Raw genomic sequence first — 16,337 nt, 5'->3', positions numbered from 1 at the left:
CTATTGGCCCTCAGCAACACTAAATTTTGACTGTTGTTTTTTTCCTTCTCTCAACTAGACCTGGACCTCTTTGATCAGGATAAAGGCTAGACTACAAAGAACATGGCCAAGTGCAACTATCTGAGGTGGAAGAGAAAAGTTATTCCTTACAGGGCACAGCCAATGCTTGGAAGTGGTCTTCAGAGGCAACAGAATTCCCGAAATAGTTCTGTGAAAATTGATATGCCTCGGCTGATGTGGGAGAGTTCAATGGAAATCAAGTTAATGGAAGCCTGTATTGACATAAGCATGACAAGCAAATACCCATGACTCAGAAGGGAAACCCTTCAAAATAAGGATCTTTTTTTGCCTCTATTAGATGCTTTAACTGGATAATATCTCCATGCCAGTCCCCCCAATGAGGTGTTGGTCATTTTCCATCACCTCTGTGGTGCTGAAATTTGGATGATGTCTATCAGGAGACTTAAGGGCTGCTGCTGCATGTCACATTTCAATGAGGACAATGGTAGGTTTGTCCTTTTAGCAGTACTCATTGTGGCATACCTGACTGTTGGAGCTACCATCTTCTCAGCCATTGAGAGCCCATCTGAAGCAGAAGCACAGCATCGTTGGAACTGGACCCTTCACAACTTTAGCCAGATTTTAAACATTAGTCTCCCTGAGCTGAAGGCCTTCTTAAGAAGCTATGAGGCAGCCATGGCCGCAGGTATCAGGGTAGATGCCCTTCGACCAAGATGGGACTTCGCAGGAGCTTTCTATTTTGTGGGCACAGTGGTTTCAACAATAGGTAAGTCTTCCTTCCTTCCTTCCTTCCTCCCAACTTCCTACCTTCCTACCATCCTACCTTCCTACCGTCCTACCGTCCTACCTTCTCTTTCAAATACCAAAGGTAGCCTTTCACATTTTAATATTCTCCAGAAAGTGTGAGAAAGTGTTTGGCTAAAATCAGGGAGAGTCAGTTTCAAGTTCACCCTTGGTCATGGAAATTCATTGGCCAAATTTTAGCCAATCACTTTCCCCTAATCTCAGGGCCATTGAAGAAAGTGGAGGAAAAAATATTATGTATGCTGCATTCAACCTCTTTAGCACAGAGCAGTTTATAAATGCAAAAAATAAATGAAAGTATTGACCAATCTGACTAAGAATTTTATTGACCACATATCTGGACATATCCTCTTATTTAAAACTGATCATTTCACATTTTATTTTAGAATAATAATTGTGCAGATGAAGAGTCATAACCCACTAAACAACCATTGTTCTCTACTATTTCTATCCCATCCATTTTTAAATAAAAGGTTGAAGGAATTTATTTCCGAGTTACATTTTAAAATACAAATATACTATAAGTATTCATAATTAAATGTCATTAATTCAAGGGCTTTACCTCAAAATCAATGGAAATCAATTACAGTAAAACAAGATCTTCATATGCAGTATATTTAGAAGTAAACAGAAAGTTTTCCTAACCTAGTTTTCTCCAAAGGCATTAACTCATCAGGATCGACATCATTGGCTGGAAATGAAAGACATCACTCCTCAACTTTACGTTAGAAATCAGTTACAAAAATATAATTTGAATTTTGCTAAAAGAGAAATGCTTATTATGCTTGAAAGCTGAAGTGTCAAATTCATGTCTTTGCATTCAAAGCAGGAAAAGCTTTCCTATATTATTAGGTATGTCAATGCAACAGTTTTCCTGAAAAGGGCATTTTCAGATATAAGATTAAAATCAGTATGCAAATCAGCCTTTAAACCAAATAAAACTTTTTTTAATTAATGCACAAATATATCCTTTTCTTTATTATGTCCTATGCCAATTAACCTCGCACTAGTATTGTATGAGAGCTGAAATGCATTTTTTGATGACATGCAAAAATGGTGCGTAAGAAAACAATACAGTCAAAATTCAAAGGAAGGGTCTACATGGGAAGGAGGAAAGGAATTTTTTTTTTTGGCTCTCTGAAAGATTAGCAATTAATATATTAGTGACATTTACTGGTGATTTTAATTTTTCACAATGAAACAAGATTTGTGTAACACACTATATGCATGTTGCTTTCAAAACTCCAAACAAGCATAAACAGTTGGTATATTTTAATGAAGTAGAATGGGTGAAGTTCAGAAGTGATGTTGTTTCTTTTTCTAGAAAGCTTTCTTAAGTTGCTATAGCAACTGAAGTTTGGAAAGTGATCTGAAAGTTAGGATGCCTTCATAAACAGAGCTGGTCTTGCCATCATGGACAATTAATTGTGTTTTATATCTGAATCAAAAATAGAGTGAATGGGATAAAATGTCCAGTTCCTGTTTCCTGCATCCCTGATTTTGTGTCGGCTAGCAATTTGATGTTGCTAAAATAGTTCTATGTTTTCTGATGACAAATTTAAAATCACGCTGAACTAGATGGCCAGAATAAATGCTATCGAAATTCCTTCAGAATGAAATTTTATTCAGTACCAATAAAGTATTACAGCATTTAGATTTTCTTCTTGTCCCCATCATTCAGTTCACTTCCCATCTAGTGATAGGGGGAGTGACATTTAACCTTACATCATATCAAAGGGAAGTAGAATTAAATATCTATAAATATTTAATTCTACTTCCCTTTGATGTAATGCAAGGTTAAATGTCACAGCCCCTATCACTTAGATGCGAAGTAAACTGAATGATTATGTCATAAAATGAGATATGCATTATATTTTGAAGATTGCTATGTTCCATATATTTTAGTATTTTAGAAAAGTAGTGACAGCAAGGATTCTAATAATTAATATCCTTACATTTTTCAGAAAAAAATTACATATTACTTTGTCCACTTACAGGCATTTTGGTGCCCTACAATTTGATTGATTAATTATTTTTAATGAATTTGATTAATGTAATTATGTAGATTACATTAGTGTTAACTTTTAATTAACTATTTTTCTCAGGACAACCTGTCCCAAATTTGTCCTTCAGGTCTTACAATAGCGCACCCATCACTGCTGTAACTGAGACCATTATCTTTGCTGCTTGTCATTCTCTTCTCTTTCCTTCTACCTTTCCAAGCTTTGCCCTGAGAGATAGATGATGCTAAAAGTGTTGCATAAAGGACATTTTTCGGGGGGGGGGGGGCTTTCTACCTTCTAGACAGAAGTGGCCAATTTTGTGTATATTCCAATTACATAGTGATGTACCAGTAGATTCAAATTTAACTCCTGCCTATCCCTGTCCTGGTTACTTCCTTACTGTAACTGCAAAAAAAATACTAGCAGATATGGCTGACTTTGTCACATACAGCTAACAATCTATTAAACAATTTTCTTTATTTTTTTTTCATAAAGAATACCACTTTATGAACTAGCATTATTGGTCACAATCTACTAGACATTCAGGGTGGCTCACAAGATATAAAAATACAAAAACCAGTTCAGAAGTCCAATATTTAAAACAATCTAAAAAAAACCCCAAATTTAAAAACATATACAGTCTCCTTCGCAAATAAAATAATAAGATAGTGCTATTCCTTGAAATGTAGATATTGGGAAATATTAGTGTTGAAAGTTGCTTTCCCTGTCAACACTTTTCCTGGCCCCACTTCTTTTAACACTAGCTTCTACTTTATATAGGAGGATATTGCATTAAATCCACCTAAATACTGTGTTTCTCCGAAAATAAGACACTGTCTTATATTAATTTTTGCTCCAAAAGTTGTGCTACGTCTTATTTTCGGGGGGTGCCTTATATTTCTCAAATAAGACAAATTCACAGGCAGAAAAGCTAACACCCGCAAAGAAAGTTTACCGTACGGTACACTGATTATGGTACGGTACCTGTCAGTATGGCACCCACACACACAAACAATGGCACTTATATGGTACAACAGTATACTCCCGCTATTGCAGTTTCTGGCCACCAGAGGAACTACAGTCTACGCACTGTAGTGGAGACTGTATTGGCGGTGAGATAGCAGCAGACTGTGTCTGCTGTACTGGATGGTACAAAGCGATGGAAAGGCCAGCAGGGGACGCCACATTATTACGGTACCGCTATGAACAGCTTTGAATGGTACCGTATGTTTTTCCCCCGTACCGTATGTAAACTTGACTACGCCTTATTTTCAGGGGGTGCCTTATATTAGCAAATTCTGCAAAACCTCTGACGTGCCTTACTTTCGGGGTACGTCTTATTTTCGGGGAAACAGGGTATATAAATATTATGCTTACAGCATTATAAAGGCACACAGAGTCACCTCTGCTAAGATGAGCAGCATAAAAATTTAATAAATAAATCATAACAATTAGCTCAGGGTGATGTTAGAATATGTGTTGATCAACAGGAGATTAGCAGCAGATGGTTAGCAGTGGCCTCTATCTTTACAGGAAGAGATTATTTTCTATAACCTCTTCCTATATTCTCCATCACTTTCCAGGCATCTGCAAGGAGGATTAAAAAATGTCAAGATGGTTGGCACAACTGCACTCTCACAGCCTTTCTCTTTTTATGCATGTTACATACAAAGAAATAAGGTTTTAATTGCACAAAGCTACCATATAAACTTTTTTTAACCCTTACACCCTCTGTCAGCTCTGAGCACTTTCCTCTTAACAATTAAACTGGGGGGAAAAGAATGTTTTTTTAAATGCATCCTTTGGTCTCATTGAAGTCAAGAGAATGTATCTTTTAATTTTTCCCTAAACACCCACAGGATTGTGAAGTGGATGATATGCGATTGAGCATTTTGGTTTAAGGTAAAATGTATTTAAATCTCATGTCAAGAATCAATTTTACTAGGTGACCTAGGACCAGTCATCATTACCCATAATAATCTATAATAGGTGGTGAAAAGTACCATTTGTACTACTTTGAGTTGCTAGGAAAATTATTGAAAATAAAAATGAGGGGAAAAAATAATAAAATGAAAATAATTGTTGGATCTAGCTCTAAATCCTTCCTCACTTTTGAAACCAGGTAGTTGCAAATTATTTTTCTGGGTTTTTACCTTTGGAGGCTTCTTTTTAACACCAATTTTGCAACAGAGACTCCCTCCACCCTCCCCATTTCTTTTTCTCTTTTACTTCCTTTACTTTCTCTTTTTTCACACTACCAGATCCTGATTTAAAAGTATACTATATCTTCTTCCTGAGAAATCCTGAGAACTGTAGTGCTAGCACTGCTAGGCAAGACAGTAGAAACCCTGCAAAAATCTGAACCAAGTTACAAATCCTCGGAGTAGATGAATGAGAAAGAACAGCTTCCTCAGCTTTAATTGGGTTCAGTCTTTCACACTATCCAGTGAAAAGAAGGATTAAGTGAACAGATAGAAGTGACAGCAATTCTAACAAGAAGCAGCCATTTTTGGTACTCTTATTTTTCCTCTCTTTTTCCTGCTCTATCCTTCTCTTTCTTCTCATCCAATGAGAAAAGTTTTAAAAAAGAGGCTACTTGTTCCTTCCCCCACCTCATATATTTGCATACACTAAATTTAAATTTACTATAACCACCACTCCCATAGAATCTAGGCTCTAACACAGTATTTCCCAACCTTGGCAATTTGAAGATATCTGGACTTCAACTCCCAGAATTCCCCAGCCAGCTGGCTGGGGTATTTTGGGAGTTGAAGTCCAAATATCTTCAAGTTGCCAAGGTTGGGAAACACTGCTCTAATAAATACCAACCTAATAAAAGCAGTTAAAAATATATAGTACCTGGACTAAAACAATCATAATATATAGTACCTGGACTAAATATATAGTACCTGGGCTAAAACTATACTATATATAGTACCTGTATATACTGTAGTATTATACTATATACAATACCTATAGTACAGTACTATATATAGTACCTATATATAGTACCTGGACTAATTATATAGTACCTGGACTAAAACAATCATAACAATAACAAATCACACCAAATTAGGGACCCACAAACACATTGATACCAAGCCTGAGGCTAACACCAGATCTTGAGTCCTTTTTAGAACCCCAAGAGAGAAGGGCCATCTATATCTCTAAGGCAGTAGTTCTCAACCTTCCTAATGACACAACCCTTTAATACAGTTCCTCATGTTGTGGTGACCCCTAACCATAAAAGAATAATATTATTAGGAAACTCAGGGGTGGGTTCTCACTTACCTCACTGGTTGTTTGCTTCGTCCTGCATTGCATGGCCATGCCTCATGGGCGGGTGTGCACTTTGCACGCACATTCATGCGCAGTGCCAAAAATGTTTTTTTTTTAAATAGCAAAAAAAAAGCCCATAACATGATGACGATGTGTGCACAGTGCTGGAAATTCGGCTTCTGCACATGCTCAGAAGTTCCCATGGTACAGATTTTATTTTTTTTGCAATAGACTATTTGCATGTGGGTGGACCGACATGGAGACTGATAGAGGAGCGGTTTCTCAGTTCCTAAGACCATTGGAAATATGTGTCTTCCGATGGTCTTAGGTGACCCCTGTGAAAGGGTCATTGGACCCCCAAAGGGGTCACAACCCACAGATTGAGAACCGCTGCTCTAGGGGGATGCTGTTCCAGAGAGCAGTCACCATGACAGAGAGGTGGACTGTATCTCTGGTACCGTAAGATGACAGCCTTCAATAGAAAGGATCTGGAACATACAAACAGCCACACAATAATTTCATAGATACAGAGAAGACAGAATTGAGAGCAAAAATACTTCCCATTGCTTTGTCACGGAAAACTAAACATAAATTAATTGCAAAACTTGTTAATAAATGCTTTCCTCCCTTATGTCCTTCTTTCTTTAATACTTAATCTTTAAAAAGTGTTCTGGATAGCTGGAAAGTTTACATCCAAACTTTGATGGCATTGTACTTGGTCCTAAAAGTCTATTGCCCAATAATGGATGTTTAATTCTGGTTTTTTACTCTCTCATGGGCCAATACTGTTATATCTACCAAAGGAATAAAAAGTGTACTGCCTTCTTGTTATCTGCTGCTATTGAATTTTTTTCAGCAACTAATCTCTTTTAATAGGCATTAATAATTTCATTTTAAATTATTCTTAATTTATAAATAATATAAAGTGAGTTTAATGTACTTAAACATGGGTAGGGGATGCTCTGCATACTCTATAGAAAGATAGGGTCTATATATTTTAATAGTTAAAAATCCAGTCACTGATGTCTAGATGTCGTGTAGTGAATATCCTTATAATTTCCCCATGCAAAATTGTGTGAATGAGATTCTAAAGCTTACCTTTCTTCTGTTGTTTTTTTTTTAAATCAGTATTATAGTAATATACATATCTTGAATGCCTAGCATTTTTACTTAAAATGCTACATTCTTTCCTGTGATGTGCTTAACAATAACTTTTATAAATTTGGAAAATACTTCTGACCTAAAAGGCAATAATAGAATCCTATAATTTATTTAGAAATATAAATAACCCAAACCGAAGGCATAAAGAAACTAATTCAACCATATAATTGTATGAAGTCTATTGTACTGCTTGTACTACTATTCTGTGGACTTTTCTTAAATGTCAATTGTTGATAAAAAAAAACAACAATAACAACAATGAATCCCTCAACCCACCCTTCATATTTCAACATCAAGCATCAGTTTTTGTAAATTAATGTTTCCCGGAATATGCACTACTAAAACTAAAAGGCACTTTTGGAGCTTCCAAAAGATTTCCTCATTCAATGCAACAATGGTTGCACATTAACTGAAGTGTGCTGCTACTAATAGCTATTCAAAGGAAGCAGCCTATTCAACTGAAAGGTGAGAGGACAAGCAAAGGAAGATTAAAAGAAGGTGAATCGCTGGCTATTTGGTATGACTCCATTGCATTTTTATATTGTTCCCCATTCCCCATTTCCCTAATGGAGCAAAATCGGTAAATGTCAAAAGGAATCAACTTCACCTTTTCTAGTAACTAGTCTCTGGATTTGGAGTTTCAGTACCTATAGTAAACTGTTTTATATTTTTAGTATTTTGCTAATGTTAAAGCATACCTATAGCCATTTTTGAGGCCATTTTTGAGGCCAAGCACACCTATAACCTAGGCTTATTTTAATCCTTTGTACTAAACTTTATTGAGACAGCAAAATCTTGAAAGTCCTTCTTTTTTATACTTCAGTATATTAGGGAGGAATCCATTTTAGTTTATTTTCCATGCTTTCTTTCTTTCTTTCTTTCTTTCTTTCTTTCTTTCTTTCTTTCTTTCTTGGATTTGTATGCCGCCCCTCTCCGTAGACTCGGGGCGGCTCACAACATACAATAAAACAATTCACAACAAATCTAATAAATTTAAAAAATGAAAAAAACCCATTATTAAACCAGACATACACACAGACATACCATACATAAATTGTATAGGCCCGGGGGAGGGGGGAATACCTCAGTTCCCCCATGCCTGACGGCAGAGATGAGTTTTAAGGAGTTTACGGAAGGCAAGGAGGGTGGGGGCAGTTCTAATATCCGGGGGGAGCTGGTTCCAGAGAGTCGGGGCCGCCACAGAGAAGGCTCTTACCCTGGGACCCGCCAGATGACATTGTTTAGTCGACGGGACCAGGAGAAGGCCAGCTCTGTGGGACCTAATCGGTCACTGGGATTCGTGTGGCAGAAGGCGGTCCCAGAGATATTCTGGTCCGATGCCATGAAGGGCTTTATAGGTCATGACCAACACTTTGAATTGTGACTGGAAATTGATCGGCAACCAACTTCCCAGCAGGGGTGGGTTCCTCCCAGTTTGGACTGGATCATCCGAACTGATAGTGACCTCCTGGTGATATCAAGATGGGGTCACAGATCTGGTTCGGTCGGTACTACTCCATGGGTGTCACCATCTTTCTCCCCCCCCCCCCTGAATTTTTACTGATTGAAAGTTTTTTCCTCTGGTGCTGCTTGAAAAAGGGCCCTCCCGCCGGCCCCTGGGTTGATATTTAACTTTATTACTTTGCCCGAAGCACAGCTGATCAGTTCCTTAGCTGTGTTTTGGGCTGATTATACCTATTGAGCACGCACAAAAACAGAATTGCATGAGGGGACGTGCCATGTGTACAGCTGTAGTGATTGCGTATGCATGAGCGTAGCGATCGCGCGTGAGCGAAACGTCGCGGTGCAAATTGGTGGCAAAGGTAAGTGGAACCCAGCGCTGCTTCCCAGGCTTAAAGCTTGTTTTTTTCCAACTGCCAGTCCCCCCTTGTTAAGTCATCTCTTTGGCAGGAGAGATGTCTCTGAACACTGATATGGAATAATTGTCTATTGCAAAACTCCAAGAATTCTAACTAAAACTGGTTATTATGATTCTGTCCTGTGAATTCTTTCTCTCCATCCGCAGGCCCAATTCAGAATCCTGGCTTGAGGCAACAAACTTTATATGATGTGGGTTCTCAAAATAACAGAGGACCCCATGATAAGATTGGCCTCTCTCTATCAACCAATTTCAGGAGCATTCTAAGTTTACCAAAGAGCTCTGGGAGATGAAATAGCAGAAGAGACAATGGTAGAGAATTGGTATTGATAAAGAAAGAGCAGAATTGAACTTGACTGACCATGGAAATCTTCTATCTGAGTTTACACTGTGGCAATAAGAACAGCAAAGCTTTCTTGTTTGCCCTTGTTGTAACAGTAGGCTAATGCCACCACTTCCTTTTATGTGCTAAGTCCAAGAAGATCATTCTGAAAACCACTAGAAATAGGTATCTTGGCAAAATTACTTAACTGACCTCAGATTAGTAGTCTGTGTGGAAGAGATCTAAGGAGCAAAGAGCATCTTGCAAGGTTATATGAGATTTATTTCAGCTTCTTAATTCTGAGGTGATTGATGAATTGAGCTTCGTGAACTTGGCCAATGAGACTCTTTCAAAAATCTCAGGAAGGGAATAGTAGCAAAGGTGGTCAATCTCTAGGAAGACCAGAGCAGACCTGAAGGAGGCAATAGATGTTCTCCTTGTATGTGGCCATATTAAGAAGGGTGATATGGCTTATAACCTTCCCTTTTAACAGAAGTGTTTCAGACTTGTACAGTAGGTAGCCTTGGAAATAATTGATATCCTTCTGGAATATCTGCATGTTTTGGGAGTTGAGGGCACCATTCTACAGCATTTAGTTCTTCCCTAGGCAGCCAATTTTTGTATTTGCATTCATACTAAATTTTATTCAACATATATACCTATTAATTTCTAATTTGTATTAGAGTGGATTTTATTGTGAGTTTTATAATGCCTATTATTCATATTATAAACAGACCTTTGTAATAGTGAAATCTATTTTATGAGAAACTTTAGGAACAAAACAAATAATGGATTAGCCAGCAGTACCAAAGACCATTAAAAAAGCACTTTTGCTAATGAAGCTCAAAAATGTGCTAGAATGTAATCAAAACCTTTAAGGAATCCTACTGGATATTTTTACTAACTAAAATATTATTGTCAAATTGAGACAATGATGAGCAGTTTCAAAATTATGTTTTGACAATCCTGGGAGAGAGAAAAAGAGAGAAGGAGGAGGAGAGAGCTCTTGGCTGTTCTATTGTTTTGTGAGCTCCTGCAAGTGTTTTTACCAATCACGAAGTTCATCTGTCAGATGCAAAATATGTTGGTGATTATGATTTTGCTTATTAATATTATATTGTTATAATATTCTTAACACTGCATAATTAATTTCTGTTTTTCAGCTAGATACATTTGTAGCCGAGGGATACACTCTGTAAGTTAATTCCAGCTAAAATAAGAGATCTGATAGTACCCCACTAGTTTATAGTTCTACAAAAACTACCACAATGTGTTGGTTTTATACCAATACACATGGCGACAAGCCCTCAAAATAGTGGGGGAAAAGTCACATTGAGAAAGTTTTGCAAATCATCATATTGACAAAGCAGTCCTGGATTATAATATATATTTAATCTAGGATTTTTTGTGGGGGAAAGGAGGAATATCTAATGATATGATCCAGTTAACTCCAATTGATCTGGGCCTTTCCTACCTCCTATGCATTTTTGTCCTTTATTTATCTCCCCACCCTCCATCATAGAAGGTTGAGAATTACAATAAGTTTATTTCTGAAGGTAATATTACAATGTAAGTAAATGGTTTGCAACCATAGGAAAGGCTGATGTAAGCCATAATCAGCATGTAATCATGGGTTTGCTAAATGTGCTGCAACCTGATTGGCTGTAACCTATATAAGGAGGAACACCCTTGCATGGGTGTGGTTTGTTATAGAGTGTTTTGTTATAGAGTGGTTTGTGCTGGGTGGTTTGTAGTTTAATGTTTAGTGCTTAGTGGTTGCAGTGGTGGATGTAATAAGAGTTATATACTAGTATTGTGGATAGTTTATTATAATGGGTAAATGTAAAAGTTTATTTAGAGAAGTATCTTGATAAGAAGAAAGTAAAATATATTTTTACAAGAAAGCCCGCTGCAGTGTTTTTCATTGAAGACTTAAATTAGGTATAGCGGTTAACTGTGGCTACTTGGTGGATTAACTTCCGCATGTGCAAAACTCTCCCCCAACAATGACAACACAGCCAGAGTGCTTAAGGAAGACTTTTTCACAAGCCCTTCATATTACTCTATCATGGGTGGGGAAAGGCTGGTATCTTTCCCAGACATGGCTGACTGAGAGATGTTTCAAAAATGGCCATGTGGGTTATTTCACTGGATCATTTATCTGGGTAAAAGTGTTTGCATGATATACTAATACTATCCCTTCACCTAGGTATACCATGTAAATGGGACTGGACTATACAGTATTTCATTTCAATAGAGGAGGGAACAGCATCCCTTACTTCTGTCAATAGATTAAAGAACTGCATGGTATTAGGAAGTTGACTCGAGGTGGGTGGATCTGTAGCTTGGAGCAGGCCTGAGACAAATGTACCTTATTCTTCCTCTGTTTTTCACACACTCACTCACAAGTTCATGTATTCCCTTCTTACTCACACATACAAAAATTACAAGACTTTTTTTATTTGTTTGTTTATTTTATTTGTCATACATGTACAAGATAACAGGTATAAGTGCACTAGCGTGCCTTGCGTCCCCTGTCCTATAGTCTCTCCTATGTCTCCTATATCTTCTCTTCTATCCCTATATCTTTTCTTCTATTCTCTCATTGATATATTTTATTCTTATATTTTCTCTTCTCTTCTTTCTTTAATATATTTTACTCAAGTGTATCCTCTATAACCTTCGTTGTGTATTGGTCACAATCAAATAAATAAATTAATTAAAAAATAAATAAACATGAATATGAACACAGAAAACGGATATGAATAATGAGGACAGTAGGACAGGGATGGTAGGTACGCTGGTGGCTTATGCAAGCCCCTTACAGACTCCTTAGGAATGGGGTGAGGTCCACGGTAGACAGTTTGAGGTTGAAGCTGTGGGGGTTTGATGAAGTAACAGTGGTGTTAGGTAGAACATTCCAGACATTGACCACTCTATTGCTGAAGTCTGCAATCGAGTTTGGAGCAGCCTCTGCAATTGAGTTTGCAGCCGTTAACCTTGAGTTTGTATCAATTGAGATTCGGAGTTGCCAGTTGTTTGACCATTCTGACACACAGTCAAGGTCGCTTTGTAGGGCAGCAGCATTGCTGGTGATGTTGAATAGTTTTACGTCATCAGCAAAGAGGATGCAGTTGCTTATAATATGATCACAAAGGTGATTTATGTAAAGTATAAAGAGCGTGGGTCCTAAAATGATAGCAGTTTTTAAAGTTAGCTACATAGCCACTTTTGTTTTTTCACCAAAGGGATTTTTTTTAATTGAAGCTTTCTTATTTTAATAACAAATAAGTAATTTGTTTTTCCTGGTTTTGAGGGTAAATGTATAGTTTAATGACTCTTTTGACTTCAAGCAAAAAAGGTATTATAATAGTCTTCAATAGTATTACAGCCAGAGAACAGAATGTGCCAATCAAGAGATGAGAGGTTGGTAGCTATGAGATCATAGTTGGCTTTTTAAAAGTTATAATTTGGGAGTTCATCATTGTTATCCTCTTTGTAAGGATAAAAATTGAGACAAAAGTCAATCATGTTGTAATCACTGTTGGAAAAGGGTTCTTTTATTTGTAGATCATAAATTGAGTTTAGACTATTGCAGAAGATGAGATCAAGGCAGTTGCTGAGTCTAGTGTTGTTTGTTACTAATTGATCCAGTTCCAGAGTAATAACAGCATTGTACAGGGTTGCATGTATGGGTTTGGATGTACAGTACATTCATTTAGGGTCCAATTAATAAGGGGTAAATTGAGGTCACCAAGAAACTGAGAAGCTTTCTAAGTGACAGTGCCTGCTCAAAGGTAGCCAGAAGAGATGTTTACAGTTCATGAAAAGGAAGATTTATGCCTAATCTGCTTTAATTTGTGTTTCATTATTGATGCTATTTCACTACCTAATTACTACATTTTAAGTGGCTTTACTCTCATTAACTCCTAACATTTAAAATTTGAAAGCATTCAGTCACGATGCTACATAGTGAAAGGTTTTATTTACCCCTCATTCGTACATCAATTTGTTCACTTGCAACCAATATAACTGCTCTGCCTACAGGCCAGATGTTGGTTCCTGCCAGTTCGGACTGGTTCCATAGAACAGGTGGCGGACTGGGTCACTAGAACCAGCAGTGACCCAGGCCTGCCACGCCCTCAAACCGTCTCCCTCGGTGGTGCCATAGGCAGCGCCATCTTGTTTTTTTGCCACACCCCTGCCACAGTCATGTTTATTTTATTTATTGATTTAATTTATATGTCAAAACATGACAAAAACGTAGGTATTGGTATAAACATGAAGAAAAGCAAAGTAGGTACAGGAAAATTTGGACAATAGGACAGTAAGACAGGGACAGTAGGCACAATGGTGCACTTATGCATGCCCTTTACAGACCTCTTAGGAATGGGGTGAGGTCAACTGTAGACAGTCTAAGATTAAAGTTTTTAGGGTTTGGGGGAAAAACTACAGAGTCAGGTAGTGCATCTATTGTGTGCTTGTTAATAGTTGCAGTTGAAGCTGAAGTATTCATTGGCAGGTAGAACATTGTGGTGGATGATTTTATGAAGTACATTTAGATCAGATCGAAGGTGATGTGGCTCTAAGATATCTAAGCCCAAAATTTCAAGTCTGGTGGAATAAGGTATTCTGTATTTCAGTATGTTGTCATGTGGCCCAAATCTATGAAAGAACAGAAATGTTGGGGCCTGGTTTGTGAAGTCCCTTCACAAGGGTCTTATGAGATGCCTCTGTGCCATCTTGTTTCTAGGACCAGCCAGTCTTCCTTACTTGGTGCCATTGAAATGCTGATTGAAGCTATGGACACTTCCGGTTCCCTTTTAAATGCTTCTGAGCATAGTGGTGTCCACTGTCCAGAAACACTGTAAGAAAATGAAAAAGGAAAGACAGAGAAAAAGAGAAAGAGATGTTAATTACTATATTCCTTTGATCCTAGCATTTACCTGACCAAAGTGAGTAGTAATATTGGGCTTAACAAGGCAAATTTCCATCTGACTACAAAGACTGATTCTAAGGGAATATGATTTCTGTTTCAAAATCAATTTATTAACATAAATTTTACATCAGATTTGGAAAAGAATTCAAATGAATGGTTTCCTTTTTGTTTACTTAACATTAAAATTTCAGAAAAACAAATGATGCTGCTACCATAGACATCTAAACTTTTTCCTTCTTTCCTGTACCATCCTTTTCAAAGCAGGCCACAATGGTACCATATTTTGGGAGTATAAGATGCACCTTTTTGCACACTAAAAGAGGCTGAAAATTTGGGAGTGTCTTCTATTCTGACTGTAGCTTTTTAGAACATTTTCTCTTCAGCCCAAATGAGGTGCTAACAATCTTCCCAGCTCTTACTGGCTTGCAGGCTTTTTTTTCATTGCTACTTGCTCTGAAAAATGTTTTTTCCAGCCCTAATGAGGTTTACATTGAGGTTTACGATCTTCCCAGCTTGCAGGCTTTTTCATTGTACTCTCTCCGAAGAATATTTTTTCAGCCCTAAGTCTTTGCAGGCTTTTTTTCTTTGCTACATGCTCCAAAGAATGTTTTTTAAGTCCTAACCAGGCGATAAAATAATGTGCTGAAACTGACCAGACTAAGGATGCTAGCCAGATAATACTAGTAGGCAGATTTTTTCTCCTATTTTCCTCCCCCAAAACTAAGGTGCGCCTTATACTCTGGTGCTTCTTATACTCTGAAAAATATGGTATACAGTATATGATTTTTCTGCTATCTTCATCCTAGGCGTTTAAATTAGGCTAAGAGAGCTCCACAATAATAGAACCAATTTTCCAGAAAGATAATGGGAAGCCTTTCAAGTGGAAGCTTTGATTCCTGCACTAAACTAAATGGCCCCTTATCAAGTCAATGTTTGTTTGACATCTAATCAGCTTCATAGCTGGATGGAGATTTCACTTGGGCGTTTTCTGATTTTCATCTGACACTCCAACCTCTACAAAGTAGAAAAATGCCTCACTCTTGGTATCAATTTATTCAGACATAAACTAGAAGATTATGCAATTATCTTTGATCTTTGTACATTAAGGACTAGCAAAGACACAACATGCTAGAAGTGTAGCAAGTCAGTATAATGGGTGACAAAAACTGCAAAGCAATGCATCAAGAGATTTACAGTAAAGGAATCTTGCAACCATAACTAATATCCTTGTCAGATATGTGGAAATGTGAATAAGATATCCAAACATGCTACATATTATACAGTGTGTCCATTTTTTTTTTCTTGTTTTCTAAGATGGAAAACCTTGAAAGTTGAAACTTTGTAATGTAGAGAAGTGACTCCAGCACCTACATTGCTTGGCTTTCCATTTCACAGCTGACTTTGCCATCATTTACCCCACCACCACCACCCCGCAACAGAGCCTTGCTAGATAAATATAGTTCTGCAATGCAGAACTAATAGGGGAAGTCTTTTAATTTGAGGAGTTGATTCCTGATAAGGTTTCCACCCTACCTTGATAGAAATGTAAGCTGCAATGTTATAAGTTCTCATTCAAAGAAAATACAGCATGCCAATTTATGTTAATAATGCTCCTTAATGAGGAATAGCAGTTATTCAGATGTAAATATTCACAATCCTTGTTCACAGTTCAAGAAAGAGGTAATAATGTATGGCCTGCAAATCTCAACATTTCCTTTGTTTAAAGAAAATGGGCAACCCCATCTATTGGAAACGTTTGCTCACCACGGCTTTCTTTGGGATTTAATTAAGATGTGGGAAGCTGAGCAGGCAAAAGGCCAAATTGTAGACCAATTAGAAGGAAAGGCATGAATTCATATACAGTGGTACTTTGGCATTCAACTGCTTTGAAACTCAACCCGAGTCTTTGGAGAGGGGCGGCATACAAAT

At 37.4% G+C, this 16,337-nt stretch overlaps 1 protein-coding gene across 1 annotated transcript in view; it reads left to right on the top strand.

Annotated features, from left to right (window-relative positions):
- The first annotated feature begins 444 nt into the window (after positions 1 to 444).
- Positions 445 to 16,337, top strand: part of KCNK12 (potassium two pore domain channel subfamily K member 12) — a 58,977-nt gene continuing 43,084 nt past the window's right edge. Inside the window, exon 1 of the mRNA XM_070734714.1 lies at positions 445 to 787. Within this exon, the coding sequence (XP_070590815.1) occupies positions 445 to 787 (343 nt within the window). The remainder of the gene's footprint in view (positions 788 to 16,337) is intronic.

The sequence above is a fragment of the Erythrolamprus reginae genome, chromosome 1 (assembly GCF_031021105.1).
Source record: "Erythrolamprus reginae isolate rEryReg1 chromosome 1, rEryReg1.hap1, whole genome shotgun sequence".
Lineage (NCBI taxonomy): Eukaryota > Metazoa > Chordata > Lepidosauria > Squamata > Dipsadidae > Erythrolamprus > Erythrolamprus reginae.
This window is presented reverse-complemented; position numbering and strand designations above follow the sequence as displayed.